Source organism: Xenia sp. Carnegie-2017, unplaced genomic scaffold (assembly GCF_021976095.1).
Source record: "Xenia sp. Carnegie-2017 unplaced genomic scaffold, XeniaSp_v1 HiC_scaffold_2, whole genome shotgun sequence".
NCBI classification, from domain to species: Eukaryota; Metazoa; Cnidaria; class Anthozoa; order Malacalcyonacea; family Xeniidae; genus Xenia; species Xenia sp. Carnegie-2017.
This window is the reverse complement of record NW_025813482.1, coordinates 8223173-8237402: the sequence shown is the minus strand read 5'-3', so window position 1 is coordinate 8237402 and position 14230 is coordinate 8223173. Positions and strand designations below refer to the sequence as shown.

The following is a 14230-nucleotide window of genomic DNA, read 5'->3' as shown; positions in this document are numbered from 1 at the left end:
TATTTGTAAATATTATGCTTTAGTTTTTAATGTTTTTAAATATATGTTTTAAACTTAGTTTTTAATTTTAGTCTAATGAACATCTGATCATACCAATCCATGGCTATCCTTCATTAAATCTGTCTGAATTTCCAAAAAATAAATTTTGGAAGTGTTCCTGTTGGAGAAAGGTATTAAAGGCAGTTATAATGCAAGACATAATATTGAAGTCAAGGACTTACAATTTTTTGAATCGTGATGAACTTCTGTAATTTGCCTTTTATCATAAAAGAAACTATAAAGACTCTGGCTCTGTTGTGACATAGGTGTAGATTATAGCCCAATGATGGTGGTGTTGAGCTCTTCTTGGCAAATATTTCCATATATAGTGATTCAGAAACTTTTTTTCAGTTTTAGCAAAAGAATCTCTTTAAAGTCTGATGTTCCTGTTGACTTTGAAATGAAATTGAATCTACTTCAGTCAACTGATGCCATACAAGTGAAGCCATTACAAGGTCAAGGATACCTCTCAAAGGAAGAAGTTTGTTCTTTGAATTGTAAAATTTGTGCCGAAGGAACGCAGTTTCTTTATTGTTAAATCTCGTTTTCTTGCCCCATCTTATACAGTAGTATTCATGTTTTTGCTTCAGTTCATAAAGAGAAAGTGTTAGAACTAACAGCAGCGGAAAATTTCTTAATTTATGATTAAAAAAATATTTCGTTGTCCATTGAAAACTTGCGTTAAGAAAAAGTGAAAAACTTACTTAGGAAAAACAATGCTGTCTCAATATTGAGAAATCTGACAGAATGTATAGACTTTATTTGTAATTTTAGGTATTGTGCCTGGAAATGGTTCACTGGATATTGAAGTCTTTTTTAACCCAACTGAGTTTTGTACTGTACATGCCAAATTACAGGTAAACTGAATAGCTAGTTTGTTCTGTTTTCATTCTTTGTACAATTTTTTTCGCACCTTGGCACCCGTAACGTGGAAAAAGGGAACGCTTCCTTGTGTCCCCTTTCCAAGTATAATATTCTGTTGACTGTAGTCTTTCAGTTGTACCACTCAGAATAATGTCAGCTGTATTACATACAGTGATACAACACAATGTTAAGCATGTTGCAAAAGTTGATAAAAATGTTTTAATTGGCCGATTTTTTTCTTTATTTTTAATAAGTTTTAATGTTTCAGCTATTGGTGTCACAATTCATTGTATCGCCGCTAATTTGCCATATCACAGGATCGTCTTCACCTGGCATGAAGTTAACGTATGTTTAAATTGAATATTATCACATTAACATTAACGTTAAGGAACAAATAACAATAACTGGCGTTCACAGCAGACAAGTTGCAAAGCATAACTGTCTTTACAACACTCTCATGTATCAAAGCCACAATTACACTCCTTGTATTATGTTTCCCTTACTAAATGTGTTGTATGTAGTTGTAGCAACGTAATTTTATTGCCTTGTAAGTTTTTGGGGGAAGATAATCACTTTTTTAAAAAGTTGAACCAGCTCCATTTTTTGAAAGAAGCTGTCCATTGCTGTTTTGCAATAGAATTGTTCAAAGAAAAAGTTTACGAGAAATTTCTTTTTTACAACATGAGCTCAGAGACCATGCATATCTTCACATCATGAACTCAAATTTATGTTTGTGTGTGTACCCACAAATTGAGAAAGTGTGCTTACGTAAGTCTTGCTTCTGGACTTGATTTGAACTCTAGCCCCCATAATGTCTGGGCGTTTTCCATTCACAATTATTTGAGCACAACATGTTCAATGGAAAGAACTTCCCTGATGCTTTGTAAAGGCATTCAATTGCTGCATGTAATGCTGAAGACAGTAAATCCATTGATGGTGGAAAGGAAGTTATACATCGAATGAATACTTGCGTGGATAACATGATCGTTTACATGAAAAACGATTGAAAAAGGGATAGATCTGGACAGTTCCATTCACATCGACATGTCTCATAAATTGCTGCTTTATCATTGAATCTGTAAAGTATTTCAAGCTTTATTCCTGGAAATGATAATAAGCATCCTAATAAAGGTGTCATGTGAACTGTAAAGAAGAAGCTAAAGAAGCTGTTTGGTGGTTTGGAAATGGAAAGGAAACACTTTGTCCGTTCGGATGTGTTTATGTAGTTCTTCTCCCTCTCAAAAGAAGAGTCTTCATTAATTGTCAATGTGTATTGCTACTCCAAGTACTCTGAGCTCATATGTTTGTCCAAAACCTCGCATCTAGTGATAAAATAAACTGAAAAAATGCTTAAAAGATGGGGGAGTCTCCGAAAGAAGTCGTAAGTGGCAACGGTCAAAAACTTTAGTCAGATATGTTTTCAGATGTCTTTTAAAGTTGTTGCAATAAATACAGCACACATAGTATGTAAATCTACTGAATTGACGCACTCTGTGTAACATCATGTTAATTATTTGTGAATGTACGCACTCTGTGTAACATCATGTTAATTATTTGTGAATTGACGCACGCTGTGTAACATCATGTTAATTATTTGTGAATGTACGCACTCTGTGTAACATCATGTTAATTATTTGTACATTAGTAATGTAATTATAATTGTAAAGTCTTTGCTTGACTACAAAATGGCTATAAAATTGCTGTTTAAATTAAGAAAAGTTATATAGCTGTTGCAGTGGAAAAAAAGATAGAAAACCTTGGTCATACAACAGTAAATCAAGATGCAGGATTGCATGTGAAGAAGAGCAGAATATACGCAATGATATTTTCAACAGAAAAAAGTTGCGATGAAAACGAAAAGATGGAAAGAGTTGTTGCCTGATTAATAAAAGAAGAGTTCAATCTGATATACTTATTCTGCGATATGGAACAATTTCGTGTTTCAATTTGAACAAAACAAAGAAATGAAAGAACTAAGAACTAGAGAATTTCATTGTTGTGAAAAAGATATTTGTCTCGCTCAAACTAAAAAGGAAATATCACATTCGCAGATGTGCGTATGTAGAGAAAGTTGGTTGGTCGTAAAGACAACCTTTAAAAGATGAAAAAAACTGCTTTCACTCATTAGTTTTGTTCTGGACTAAATAAAATTTAGGACCTTTAAATATTTCACGTGTAGATCACATACATTGAATCTTTATTGAAACAAATTTGTTCACTGCCCCAACAATTGTATATATGAAAGATTTAGCCTTCTTTAAACGAGATTTTATACTATACCTTTGATTTTATTTAGACTACTTGAGGAAAAACAACAAGAAATGGATTCACAAGAAGTATCAACAAAAACATTAGATCCTCTGTCCCTAGATCCATTGTTTAGATCTCGATTGAAGAAACAAGAAGTAACCCAAAAAAATTATGTTGATAAAAAAGAGGTAACAGAATTTTAATAAATATATTTTAATTTTCGTATTAGTTGTATTTAAAATTACAAAAATTGTTTACCAATTGTTGGACGTTTATACCTTTTGGAAACTTCCAACTCTTTATACTTTTTTTTAATTGTGGTAATGTACGTCGACAAAATACCGTAGACTTCAATGAACCCAGACTCGAAGCATTTGAAAATGTGCTTTTGCAGTAGCATGTCTCAAATATAGTAAATTGTTGTCTGTCGAAATAACGTTTGCTTGTTTTTACTCAGAATAACCTATACTAGCTACATAGTAGAAAGTTCAAAACTTGAATACCAAATTAGCACATCGTATACAAATAAGAAGCCATTTAGTTCACAATTAAGCACTTGGTACAAAATTTAATGCTTAGTCTACAATTTTGTCCCCAATAAAGTACTTAGTCCAGTATCTTTAGTCCAGAGTAAAGTACCTAAGTAGTTCATAATGAATTATTCCGTCTATTGTGAACTACTTATCTCGAATAAAGTGCATAGTCCTGGATCAAGTATTTCCTAATTATTCGTAGAGTATGTCTGGGAACGTGAAGAGATACTGTAGAGATAGTGTTTTCCTCGCTTCCATTATTTTATTATTAATTTTATTGTGTTGGTCTTTAGGAAATCATTCGCAACGGAATACGATTTCCTAAGAATCTAGCTACAACAAGTGCTGTATCTTATGTTTTACAACAAAAGCCTGGTAAACTGAAAGCCAAAGATGTTCGACAAGGTATAGAAACATATTGTATGCATAAAATTTACTTTTAGTGACCATTTCTATGTTTGTGGATGAAAATATTTCACGGTACGACTTGAGATTAGTTCTTTTCTCAGACGTCAGAAAAACGTTAAGTCAGTAGCATATAATCTGAAACTTTTTAATGTCATTGCTTTTGTTAATGCTCGTTCTAAGAATTAAAGTTTTTATACTGTGATAACGTTCATCTGTTTGTTAATATGCAACGCCTGGTATTCATGTGGCAATTATTTATAATCAAAGCTGTTGAATATTATATTATTCACAGCTGTAAGAGACAAGAAAGACATTCTACTGAGCGGAAAGCAGTTAAAGGTATGATACCCAGAGTACATTGCACTCGCTAAGTCGCTATCATATGATAAGAAAGACTATTTGTTGCTCGTGATGGACAAATACGCATTGTACACTGTATACGAAATGCTGGCATACATCAATAGAATTATATAATATATATTTAAAGATAAATTTTATGTTATAAATATATGCTCACTTTTTATACTTATTAAACGCACTGAATAATCTAAATAACAATGGTTACAGTTGCACATCAAACAATCAAATACTAGGAATCTTTGTGGATTGATTTTCTTTTCTTATTTTTCTTGGACAGGAAACAGCATTTGAATATAAAGTTCAACAGACTATGACAGAAGAAAGACAAAATCAATTGCGCTGGTGTGTTGTTCGAAGTTTGAATTCTTTTAATTTAATTTGGAAGAAGCTTTGTATTTTTATGATAAATAGCGAAAGTTCATAGAGACATAAAATCAGATGTCATAGAGTAAACTTTCTGAAAGTGCGATAATTTTCACAAGCTTTAGATCGGTGGGAGTTTGTCTGAATAATTTGTGACTAAGTGAGCCAGTTCCACTGAGTAAGAAGGGCAAGTACTAAAGTACTTTCAATCAGTCGTTGTCATGACTACTATAAATTCAAACAGTCGGTCAAGGAGATTGCGAACAATCAGATGATTTCCTTAAAAATAAGAGACAAAGCGAGCTAGTTAATCAGAGAGCGATGAAAGTGCCCTCAGTTGTTTTTTTACTATGAGCAATAAATGATAATTTTTAATTTTGTATGGAGGCAAATTTTAAGGATTTTGGGGGGACCTGTGATTTAATATACAATAAAACTGCGATTAATGAGACACTTACACCAATATTTGTTAACAATGACGTTAGCAATGACGTTAGCAATGACGTTAGCAATGACGTTAGCAATGACGTTATCAATGACGTTAGCAATGACGTTATCAATGACGTTAGCAATGACGTTAGCAATGACGTTTCGAGTGTTTTCGAAAACCTTCAACTATTTAATCTTCATATTATTTTCATATTTGCACGACGTGATCTAAATGTTCTTTTATTCATTTTAAAAGGTGTGTCAAGTTAGGAGATGAGAAAATATCAGATGTTGAAAAAAGTCGTATTTTAGATGAACGAGTTCAGGCGAATAATGAATACAAGGTGAGTTAAAAACATTTTTATTTGCGGTGAAGTCAATGATGTTCGATCATATAATATATGAATACATAAAATAAAATAAAATTAGAGCTTATGGAGAAATAAAATAAATGTATGAAATATTTTATAGTGGACTCAAATTACAAATCAAAATGCAGTTTATTTTTATGAAACTCAACACCGTCCTTAGATTCCTAGTTATTACTTGAAATGCATTCCTAATTTTTAGTTATCATTGCTGATTGAGAAAATTTTTTTAAAACAAAATGTGGTATTTCAGATGCAAAAAGGTGATTTAGTATCCGAGGTTGAATTTGACCGCTCTGCTACTGAGTGTAATCAATGTCGAATACAACGTCAAGCTAAAACGGTAAAGTCATTGCTAATGAATCTATTTTAATTGAAAATTTTTATTCATAGACCCATTCAAATGATATTGTTAACTCTCTTTACTCGAGCTAAATAAGTATTAAGTCAACAATTAAAATGCAAAAATAATAATTTGTGATGTTTTTTATTTAGTTACTGTAGGTTTTTAACCTTTAAAGTATGTTAAATATAAAACTAAATATATGAAATTTTATGTGATATATATTATATTTTAAAATAATTATTCATGGTATTCTGTAGCACACACATTGTTTATTTTTAGTATCCCGCGTGCACTGCTCGCTTTGATTTTTTTGTAAATGATGATTGGACGAGAAGACATCGTGTGCTAAGTAGATTTATACAAATTGGAAGAAAGGTATTGTGCAATAATTAAATATAAATACTTTAAGATATTTGATTTTCTTTGACGAGTTTTTGCCGCAATGTTTGTCTTGCATTGGACTCGTTTGGACAAAGTTGACAGTCTGTAGAGGCTATATACAAGTGTATAATCGAGGTAGTCTAAGTAGTTCAGTTTGCAATCAGTTTATCTCTTCAAGTAAAGTTATATTGTCTTTTATTTATGAAGTTTGTCTTTTTTCGTAGATAATCGTGCGTCGTCGAGCTGATCGATATATTGAATCGTTAAACAAAAATTTAGTTGAAAGTTTAAGAGAAGGATCTTTTTTTCAAGGCAGTGCACGTATGTCTGATGTATGTTCTATTAACATGTATATGAATATTGTTCGTAGATATGTGTGTTTGTGTGTTGAATAATTTAGGTGCAAATCGTGCTAAGTCAGAAAACTGTACAACATCAACGGTGTTTCATTTGAGACCCCACATGGTTTCACCTTTTTTATTTCCAAAGTCATCATTGGATGATAAAAATAATGATCAGGTTAGTGATTCTCCTTAATCTCTGAATTATTTCCAAAGTCATCATTGGATGATAAAAATAATGATCAGGTTAGCGATTCTCTTTAATCTCTGAATTAGTGAAGTCATTCTATAAACAATGAGTTTCTGACTTTTGGAAGGGATATTTTGCTCTAGTTAACGTAGGCGAAAATACTTTATTAAGTATTTTTAGCAATGTTTGTTTAACAAAGTCAATGTATAAATATGATGGGGAAAAAATGTACTCATACCCACTACCACTTTCTGCGTTCATATTAAGAACTTGCTGACTTTTGTATGTTTATTTTGTAATGATTATAAGAGATGGAATTAATTCGTAAGCTCATGATTTTTTTAATCACAAACATAATATTTTGTATTGCAGATTGAAAAAAATATTGATGAATTACCTGTCGAATCAACTGTTGTTCATCTTGAACATTATACTCCATATTATAAACTTAAAGTAAGTGATCTTTGCAGCACTTTTGATTCAAATAGCCTTAGGCTATGTGCAACCGGTCTCAACATGGACTCTCTTAGCCTCTCTACATTTTAGACTCAACATGTTTAGAGAATTTGCACACTCTGGTGTGGAGTGTTTAGACTCAACATGTTTAGAGAATTTACACACTCCGGTGTGGAGTGTTTAGACTCAACATGTTTAGAGAATTTACACACTCTGGTGTGGAGTGTTTAGACTCAACATGTTTAGAGAATTTACACACTCTGGTGTGGAGTGTTTAGACTCAACATGTTTAGAGAATTTACACACTCCGGTGTGGAGTGTAAAATGGTATTGAGCAGTGTTGAGCGCTGTTTAGAAAAGTTTGAAGTTACTCTTACTTTCCATTTAACAGTGCTCAACATTTGTTTGTTCCGTTGTCACCAAGGCGTACATTGTTTAGTGCATGAACAGCACATTCAACAATGTTAAGCGAAGGCATGCGCACTGTTCAGCGTATATGTAGCTGTATACTGTAACTGGTCACTGAACCGTATATGTAGCTGTATATTGTAACTGGTCACTGAACCGTATATGTAGCTGTATATTGTAACTGGTCATTGAAGTGTATATGTAGCTGTATATTGTAACTGGTCACTGAACCGTATATGTAACTGTATACTGTAACTGGTCATTGAACCGTATATGTAGATGTATATTGTAACTGGTCACTGAACCGTATATGTAACTATATATTGTAACTGGTCACTGAACCGTATATGTAGCTGTATATTGTAACTGATCACTGAACCGTATATGTAGCTGTATATTGTAACTGGTCACTGAACCGTATATGTAACTGTATACTGTAACTGGTCATTGAACCGTATATGTGTATGTATATTGTAACTGGTCACTGAACCGTATATGTAACTATATATTGTAACTGGTCACTGAACCGTATATGTAGCTGTATATTGTAACTGATCACTGAACCGTATATGTAGCTGTATATTGTAACTGGTCACTGAACCGTATATGTAGCTGTATATTGTAACTGGTCGCTGAACCGTATATGTAGCTGTATATTGTAACTGGTCACTGAACCGTATATGTAGCTGTATATTGTAACTGGTCGCTGAACCGTATATGTAGTTGTATATTGTAACTGGTCACTGAACCGTATATGTAGCTGTATATTGTAAATGGTCGCTGAACCGTATATGTAGCTGTATGTTGTAACTGGTCACTGAACCGTATATGTAGCTGTATATATAGCAATAAAACAATGGTATCGATCAAATCATCTCTATGGTACCACAAAATCTAACCTTACCATGAAACAATAAAACGAAGACTTGGTTCTGGTGTGTACATTTCCCAAAAGTTCTGAAAACCAAGAAAAATCAAGAAAAGAAAAATCAAGAGAGAACCAAGAAAAATCTAGAAAAGAAAAATCAAGAGAGAACCAAGAAAAGCCAAGAGAGAACCAAGAAAAATCAAGAGAAAACCAAGAAAAGCCAAGAGAGAACCAAGAAAAATCTAGGAAAGAAAAATCAAGAGAGAACCAAGAAAATCCAAGAGAGAACCAAGAAAAATCAAGAATAGGAAAACCAAGAGTTAAAACAGTTCTTTTCAGAACTTTTGTTTTCGTGTTTTAATTCTAAACCAATTCCTTTCTGATCTCTTGTGTTTTTCTTGTCTTGTTTTTACTTAATTGTCTCTTGGGCTTCTTGGAATTCTTGGGTTTCAGAACTATATTGGGGCTTCTATATGTTTGCAAAACTCGTGTAAACTCTAAAATTTTTGGCTGTTCACCATGACAATTGCGCTCTTCATGGTATTATAATGAACCATTGGTATGAAATGTGTATTTCGTCATCTTTATAGGTACCGCAACAGTATGCTTTACTTGGTTATAAATCTCATACCACCCAACAATTGATTAGTTCTGATATGATCGGTGATATCCCAAGACCTTTGAGGACTGGAGCTGAGGTGGGAAAAAATTATTATAAAGTTTTATGTTTGACGTCTCAACATAAGTATTTTGCAATTTTTAATCTCTTAGGATGAAATTATCAAGATGGATTCATCTCTTCCTCATGCTATCAACATTAACAGCTTACCAATGGAGAATGATGTAGAGGCGAACAATAACGTTGTCGATGTGCTGAGACAGAGCACTGTTACTGCTGGTGATCGACTAGTGATACCTTATTCTGTATTTAAGAAACAAAAATATGATCCTTTGGAAATGTTTGTAAGTTGTATATCATCATCTTTGTTTAATAAATAAGGTAATGTTGTAAAAATCTTACTTTTTAATTACATGGAAGATTAACGCTATGATCTTCTTTTGAAAACAAGTAAAAGCTTATTCTTACTATATATTCTTACGGTATATCCCTGGTCACAATTCTAGAAGCTTATTGTCATAAGATTATTATGAGATTGTACTTACTTATTGCATTAGCACTGTTAGTGAATAAGTATTTAACTCAATCTTCTGTTTATTATTGATTTTGAACATTTCTAATCAACAATGAGTTATCTTTTATTTTCAGATTCCTTTACCTGATCTTCACGTTTTACAACCCCAAGTTTTATATTCTGAAGTTGATGATGAATACCATCTTTGTCCATTACCTCGTTATAAGTTGACTAGTAAAAATATTGCTGCAACTAAACATGAAAAATCATTAATTGAAAGACCTGTGAGTCATTTTCAATCTTCATTTTATCAAACTTATCCTTTTATTCCTCAAATATATCTTGACATCCTTGCAAACCTGTGAAGTTCTTTTACAGTGTTTGTAATATGCGAATTCTTATCCTTATAGTTCTACTCACAAGACTGACTTTCTATTCTCTTTGTTTTATTTTGGAGAATGAAAATTTGCAAGTTTGATTTTTTCCATTTGGCTAAAGGTCTATCTTTTCAGGATGTAATCTCGAGTTTAATGAGTTGGAAGAGATTTTCATGTCAAAGTTTAGTGACCGCTAGCAATGTTCCTCACATAACTGATGTTTGGGTCCCCCGTTTGTGAGTATGTTTAATATCAACAATGGTCAATGTTTAGTTAATGTTTTATACAATACTGTATTTTCCTTGAAGTTGACGATAACATTGATCTGCAAGAGCGAAGCAAGTATATATTGAAGCAAAATATTTTTGCTTGTGTAATGCATGCGTGACATTTGATAATTGATGATTTTGTTTTTATTCTGAGAGTTTCCTACTGTACAATGAATATCCTTACTTATTTATATGTTAATATTATTGAAAAATAGAAAATATTTAAACACATGCTATTTTTCCATTCGCCGCGGCAATTAAGGCTTCATCTTAAGGACCATAAACTTTGTTTTCCATCCGCAGAAGCAATATAGAATCCATATTTGGTGTGAACGTGAAATTTAGCACAGGAAAACATCATAATTTCTTTTACACAGCTATGCAATTTTTCTTTCTCTTTATGCTGTAAAATATACATATATGAACTTAATTATTATGGCCGAACTACAGTACATGCGTTGTATATGCAGTTAAGTCACACCCACCTTGTTCATTTCTATTTTTAGAACCAGTCCATTTCTTGACGACCTCCTTCCACCAGAACCACCTGCACTTCTTCAAGAACTGCCAGCTGATGACGTCATGAGGGATTTGTATGTACAATATTTGACAATATTGTAGTTTTTTTTTATCTTTTTACCTAGTTTTCACCCATCATTTTGTCTTTCTTTTTACCAATTAATGGATATTATCCTTTTGTTTTACGAAGCGTCTTTACTTAAAATGGCTCCCAAAAATTTAAAAAAATCACTTTGTCGTCGGTTTCATAATCGATACACGTAACTTGAATATTTTGTAAACACATATATTTTACCTCGACTTTAAATTATATTTATAGTTGCTGTCTAAAATTTAAATATTTAATTTATTTCCTGAGTTTTAATAGATATTTATTGCATTTGCACACGTTTCAAATAAAATGTCCTTATAAATAGCTTCTATTGGATAAATGGCCGTGACATAGCCAGCTCAATAAATGGGGGTAGTGGTCTGTATTCTGTGATTACAGAATTTTTGATGGAGTGATCTTATTTAAGGACGGAGATGATACAAATCTTTTTTGTCACATGACTTTCTTCCATGAGAATATTGTATTCCCTACAATGATGATGTAAAATGTTTTTCTTTAGCCATGATGACGTAAAATGTTTTTCTTTAGCCATGATGACGTAAAATGTTTTTCTTTAGCCATGATGATGTAAAATGTTTTTCTTTAGCCATGATGATGTAAAATGTTTTCTTTAGCCATGATGATGTAAAATGTTTTTCTTTAGCCATGATGACGTAAAATGTTTTCTTTAGCCATGATGATGTAAAATGTTTTTCTTTAGCCATGATGATGTAAAATGTTTTTCTTTAGCCATGATGACGTAAAATGTTTTCTTTAGCCATGATGATGTAAAATGTTTTCTTTAGCCATGATGATGTAAAATGTTTTTCTTTAGCCATGATGATGTAAAATGTTTTCTTTAGCCATGATGATGTAAAATGTTTTCTTTAGCCATGATGATGTAAAATGTTTTTCTTTAGCCATGATGACGTAAAATGTTTTCTTTAGCCATGATGATGTAAAATGTTTTCTTTAGCCATGATGATGTAAAATGTTTTTCTTTAGCCATGATGACGTAAAATGTTTTTCTTTAGCCATGATGACGTAAAATGTTTTTCTTTAGTCATGATGACGTAAAATGTTTTTCTTTAGCCATGATGACGTAAAATGTTTTTCTTTAGCCATGATGACGTAAAATGTTTTTCTTTAGCCATGATGATGTAAAATGTTTTCTTTAGCCATGATGATGTAAAATGTTTTCTTTAGCCATGATGACGTAAAATGTTTTCTTTAGCCATGATGACGTAAAATGTTTTTCTTTAGCCATGATGACGTAAAATGTTTTCTTTAGCCATGATGACGTAAAATGTTTTCTTTAGCCATGATGACGTAAAATGTTTTCTTTAGCCATGATGACGTAAAATGTTTTTCTTTAGCCATGATGACGTAAAATGTTTTCTTTAGCCATGATGACGTAAAATGTTTTTCTTTAGCCATGATGATGACACTGCAGAGACCTCAACCAATCCCACTATGCTTGTGCCTGCTATGGTAAATGCAATGTTTCCACTTGTGAGCAACACTCTTTCACAGGAGAATGAAGATACTAGGTTAGTTAGACCCACAACGTATATACTGTAAGGCTTTACAGGTTAAAAAATAATTTTGTAATTTTCTATGGTTAATGCAACTGTGTTTATTTCATGTTATTTTATGGCAAGCGTCACTTCCGGCTAAATGGCGCGCTTTGATTGGCTCAGAAATATTTTTGCCGGCCCATTATTTTCCCGTAATCGACCACGATCCAAAACGCGTAATTTTGCAGTCAAATGTAAACAAACTTCGTAAAGCAAACAACAAAACGCAAAAAAAAGAAACAAAAATAATTTACGAATGTGAGTCGAAGGAAAAACACTCGTAAAACAATTTAACCATCCAGACGATACAATTTGAAACGATTTATTTTTTACTGACAAAAACTAGAAAAGCGAAAGTCGACCCTTACAAAACAGCAAAGGACGAGAAAGAAAGCAAGCTTCGTTTCAGTTCAAATAATGCCTTATAATAATCCTTTTAATAACCTCGCTTTCTCGGTCTTTACTGAGAAATATTGGACCTCTGTCTTTTTGTACAAACCTCGCCCTACGAGCTCGGTCTGTACAAAAACATCTCCGTCCGTTATTTCTCCGTAAAGACCTCATGCTCGGTTATTAAGGGCTTAATATTGATTTACCTGTTTTACTCAACTGTGCATGAAACCATTTTTCATTGTGGTCTTTAAAGCTGTCAATTCACTAACGACAATGTTGACTTTAATTGTTTGTTACGATATCAATATTTTTTTTGATTGTTAATGAAAAATTTGTTTATTGTATTTAAGTAATGAAATATTTCCACAAAGTGGACGACTACCTCCAAGTAACAACCCAGTGTCTTCACAAGGATTATTATCCAGGTATAAAGAAATTTTTTATTTCTTTAATATCTCAAAGACACCAAACCACGATTTTGCTGTTTAAATAGAAAATTCGTTGTTAAGGGATTTTAAAATCTTTTTTTTACATTGCCACAACTTTTGAACCATACATTATTTGTTTTGTCTAAACTAAAGTTTTCCACTGCTATTATAATGATAAGTTTCTTATTCATGCATGCAATCTTCATTTCGATTAGCTAAAAGTCCCCATCCAACCACACGTCTTGCTGGCTACAATTATTTTCAGCTTTCGAGTTTAGTTTAATTTTTAATTTCTGTTTGATTTTTGCATAATATAAAAATTTTCAACTTTCAAACATAAAATGTGGTAGAAACATTCTCTGCATTAATTGTTGACTATCTGTATTTTTTAGAGATGAACGAGCTGCTTCCCTAAATACTCATATTAATGTTTGCTGTGATCGCTTGGGTAAAGCTGTACGTCTGAGATTACAGGAAATAAATGGCATTTTGAAAGATGATAAATTAAAAACAACTTTATAAACAAATTTACGATGATATTGTTTTATCGTGTTTTTTTTTTAAATATTTTGCCTAGTTTTTTACTTTGACCAGTTTGTATCATAAAATATCTCACAATAATGCTAAATATTATCATGGCATTGTAATATTTAGTATTATTAGCAAAAACTTTGTGTGTTGTTTTAATATCTAAGCGTTTTAGGCATTAATGAAAGTTCTATGAAATTCTTCAATTTTAATTCAGAGACCTACTACCGTATTCTAACAAATAAAAATTGTTCAACGCATGTCTATAACTGCTTTTTTGAATTACCTGCAATTGTATGCAGAAAATTTTG

At 32.2% G+C, this 14230-nt stretch overlaps 1 protein-coding gene across 1 annotated transcript; it reads left to right on the top strand.

The window, feature by feature from the left end:
* Positions 1-139: 139 nt before the first annotated feature.
* LOC124440787 (cilia- and flagella-associated protein 221-like) lies at positions 140-14179 on the top strand. Its single transcript, XM_046991222.1, has 22 exons — positions 140-170; positions 391-494; positions 814-896; positions 1172-1248; positions 3200-3341; positions 3980-4091; positions 4387-4433; positions 4732-4796; positions 5503-5590; positions 5868-5957; positions 6240-6335; positions 6566-6662; positions 6742-6860; positions 7245-7325; positions 9195-9302; positions 9376-9567; positions 9872-10021; positions 10250-10350; positions 10890-10976; positions 12427-12543; positions 13314-13388; positions 13784-14179. The coding sequence occupies exons 2-22, from the start codon at positions 440-442 to the stop codon at positions 13911-13913; spliced, it is 2112 nt and encodes a 703-aa protein (XP_046847178.1). The 5' UTR covers positions 140-170; positions 391-439; the 3' UTR covers positions 13914-14179.
* Positions 14180-14230: the final 51 nt, after the last annotated feature.

Coding starts and splice junctions, on each gene's coding strand:
- LOC124440787 (XM_046991222.1), top strand. CDS start 440: ATGAAATTGAATCTACTTCAGTCAACTGATGCCATACAAGTGAAGCCA. Junction 1,249..3,199: donor TCACCTGGCATGAAGTTAAC/GTATGTTTAAAT, acceptor GATTTTATTTAG/ACTACTTGAGGAAAAACAAC. Junction 10,351..10,889: donor GATGTTTGGGTCCCCCGTTT/GTGAGTATGTTT, acceptor TTCTATTTTTAG/AACCAGTCCATTTCTTGACG.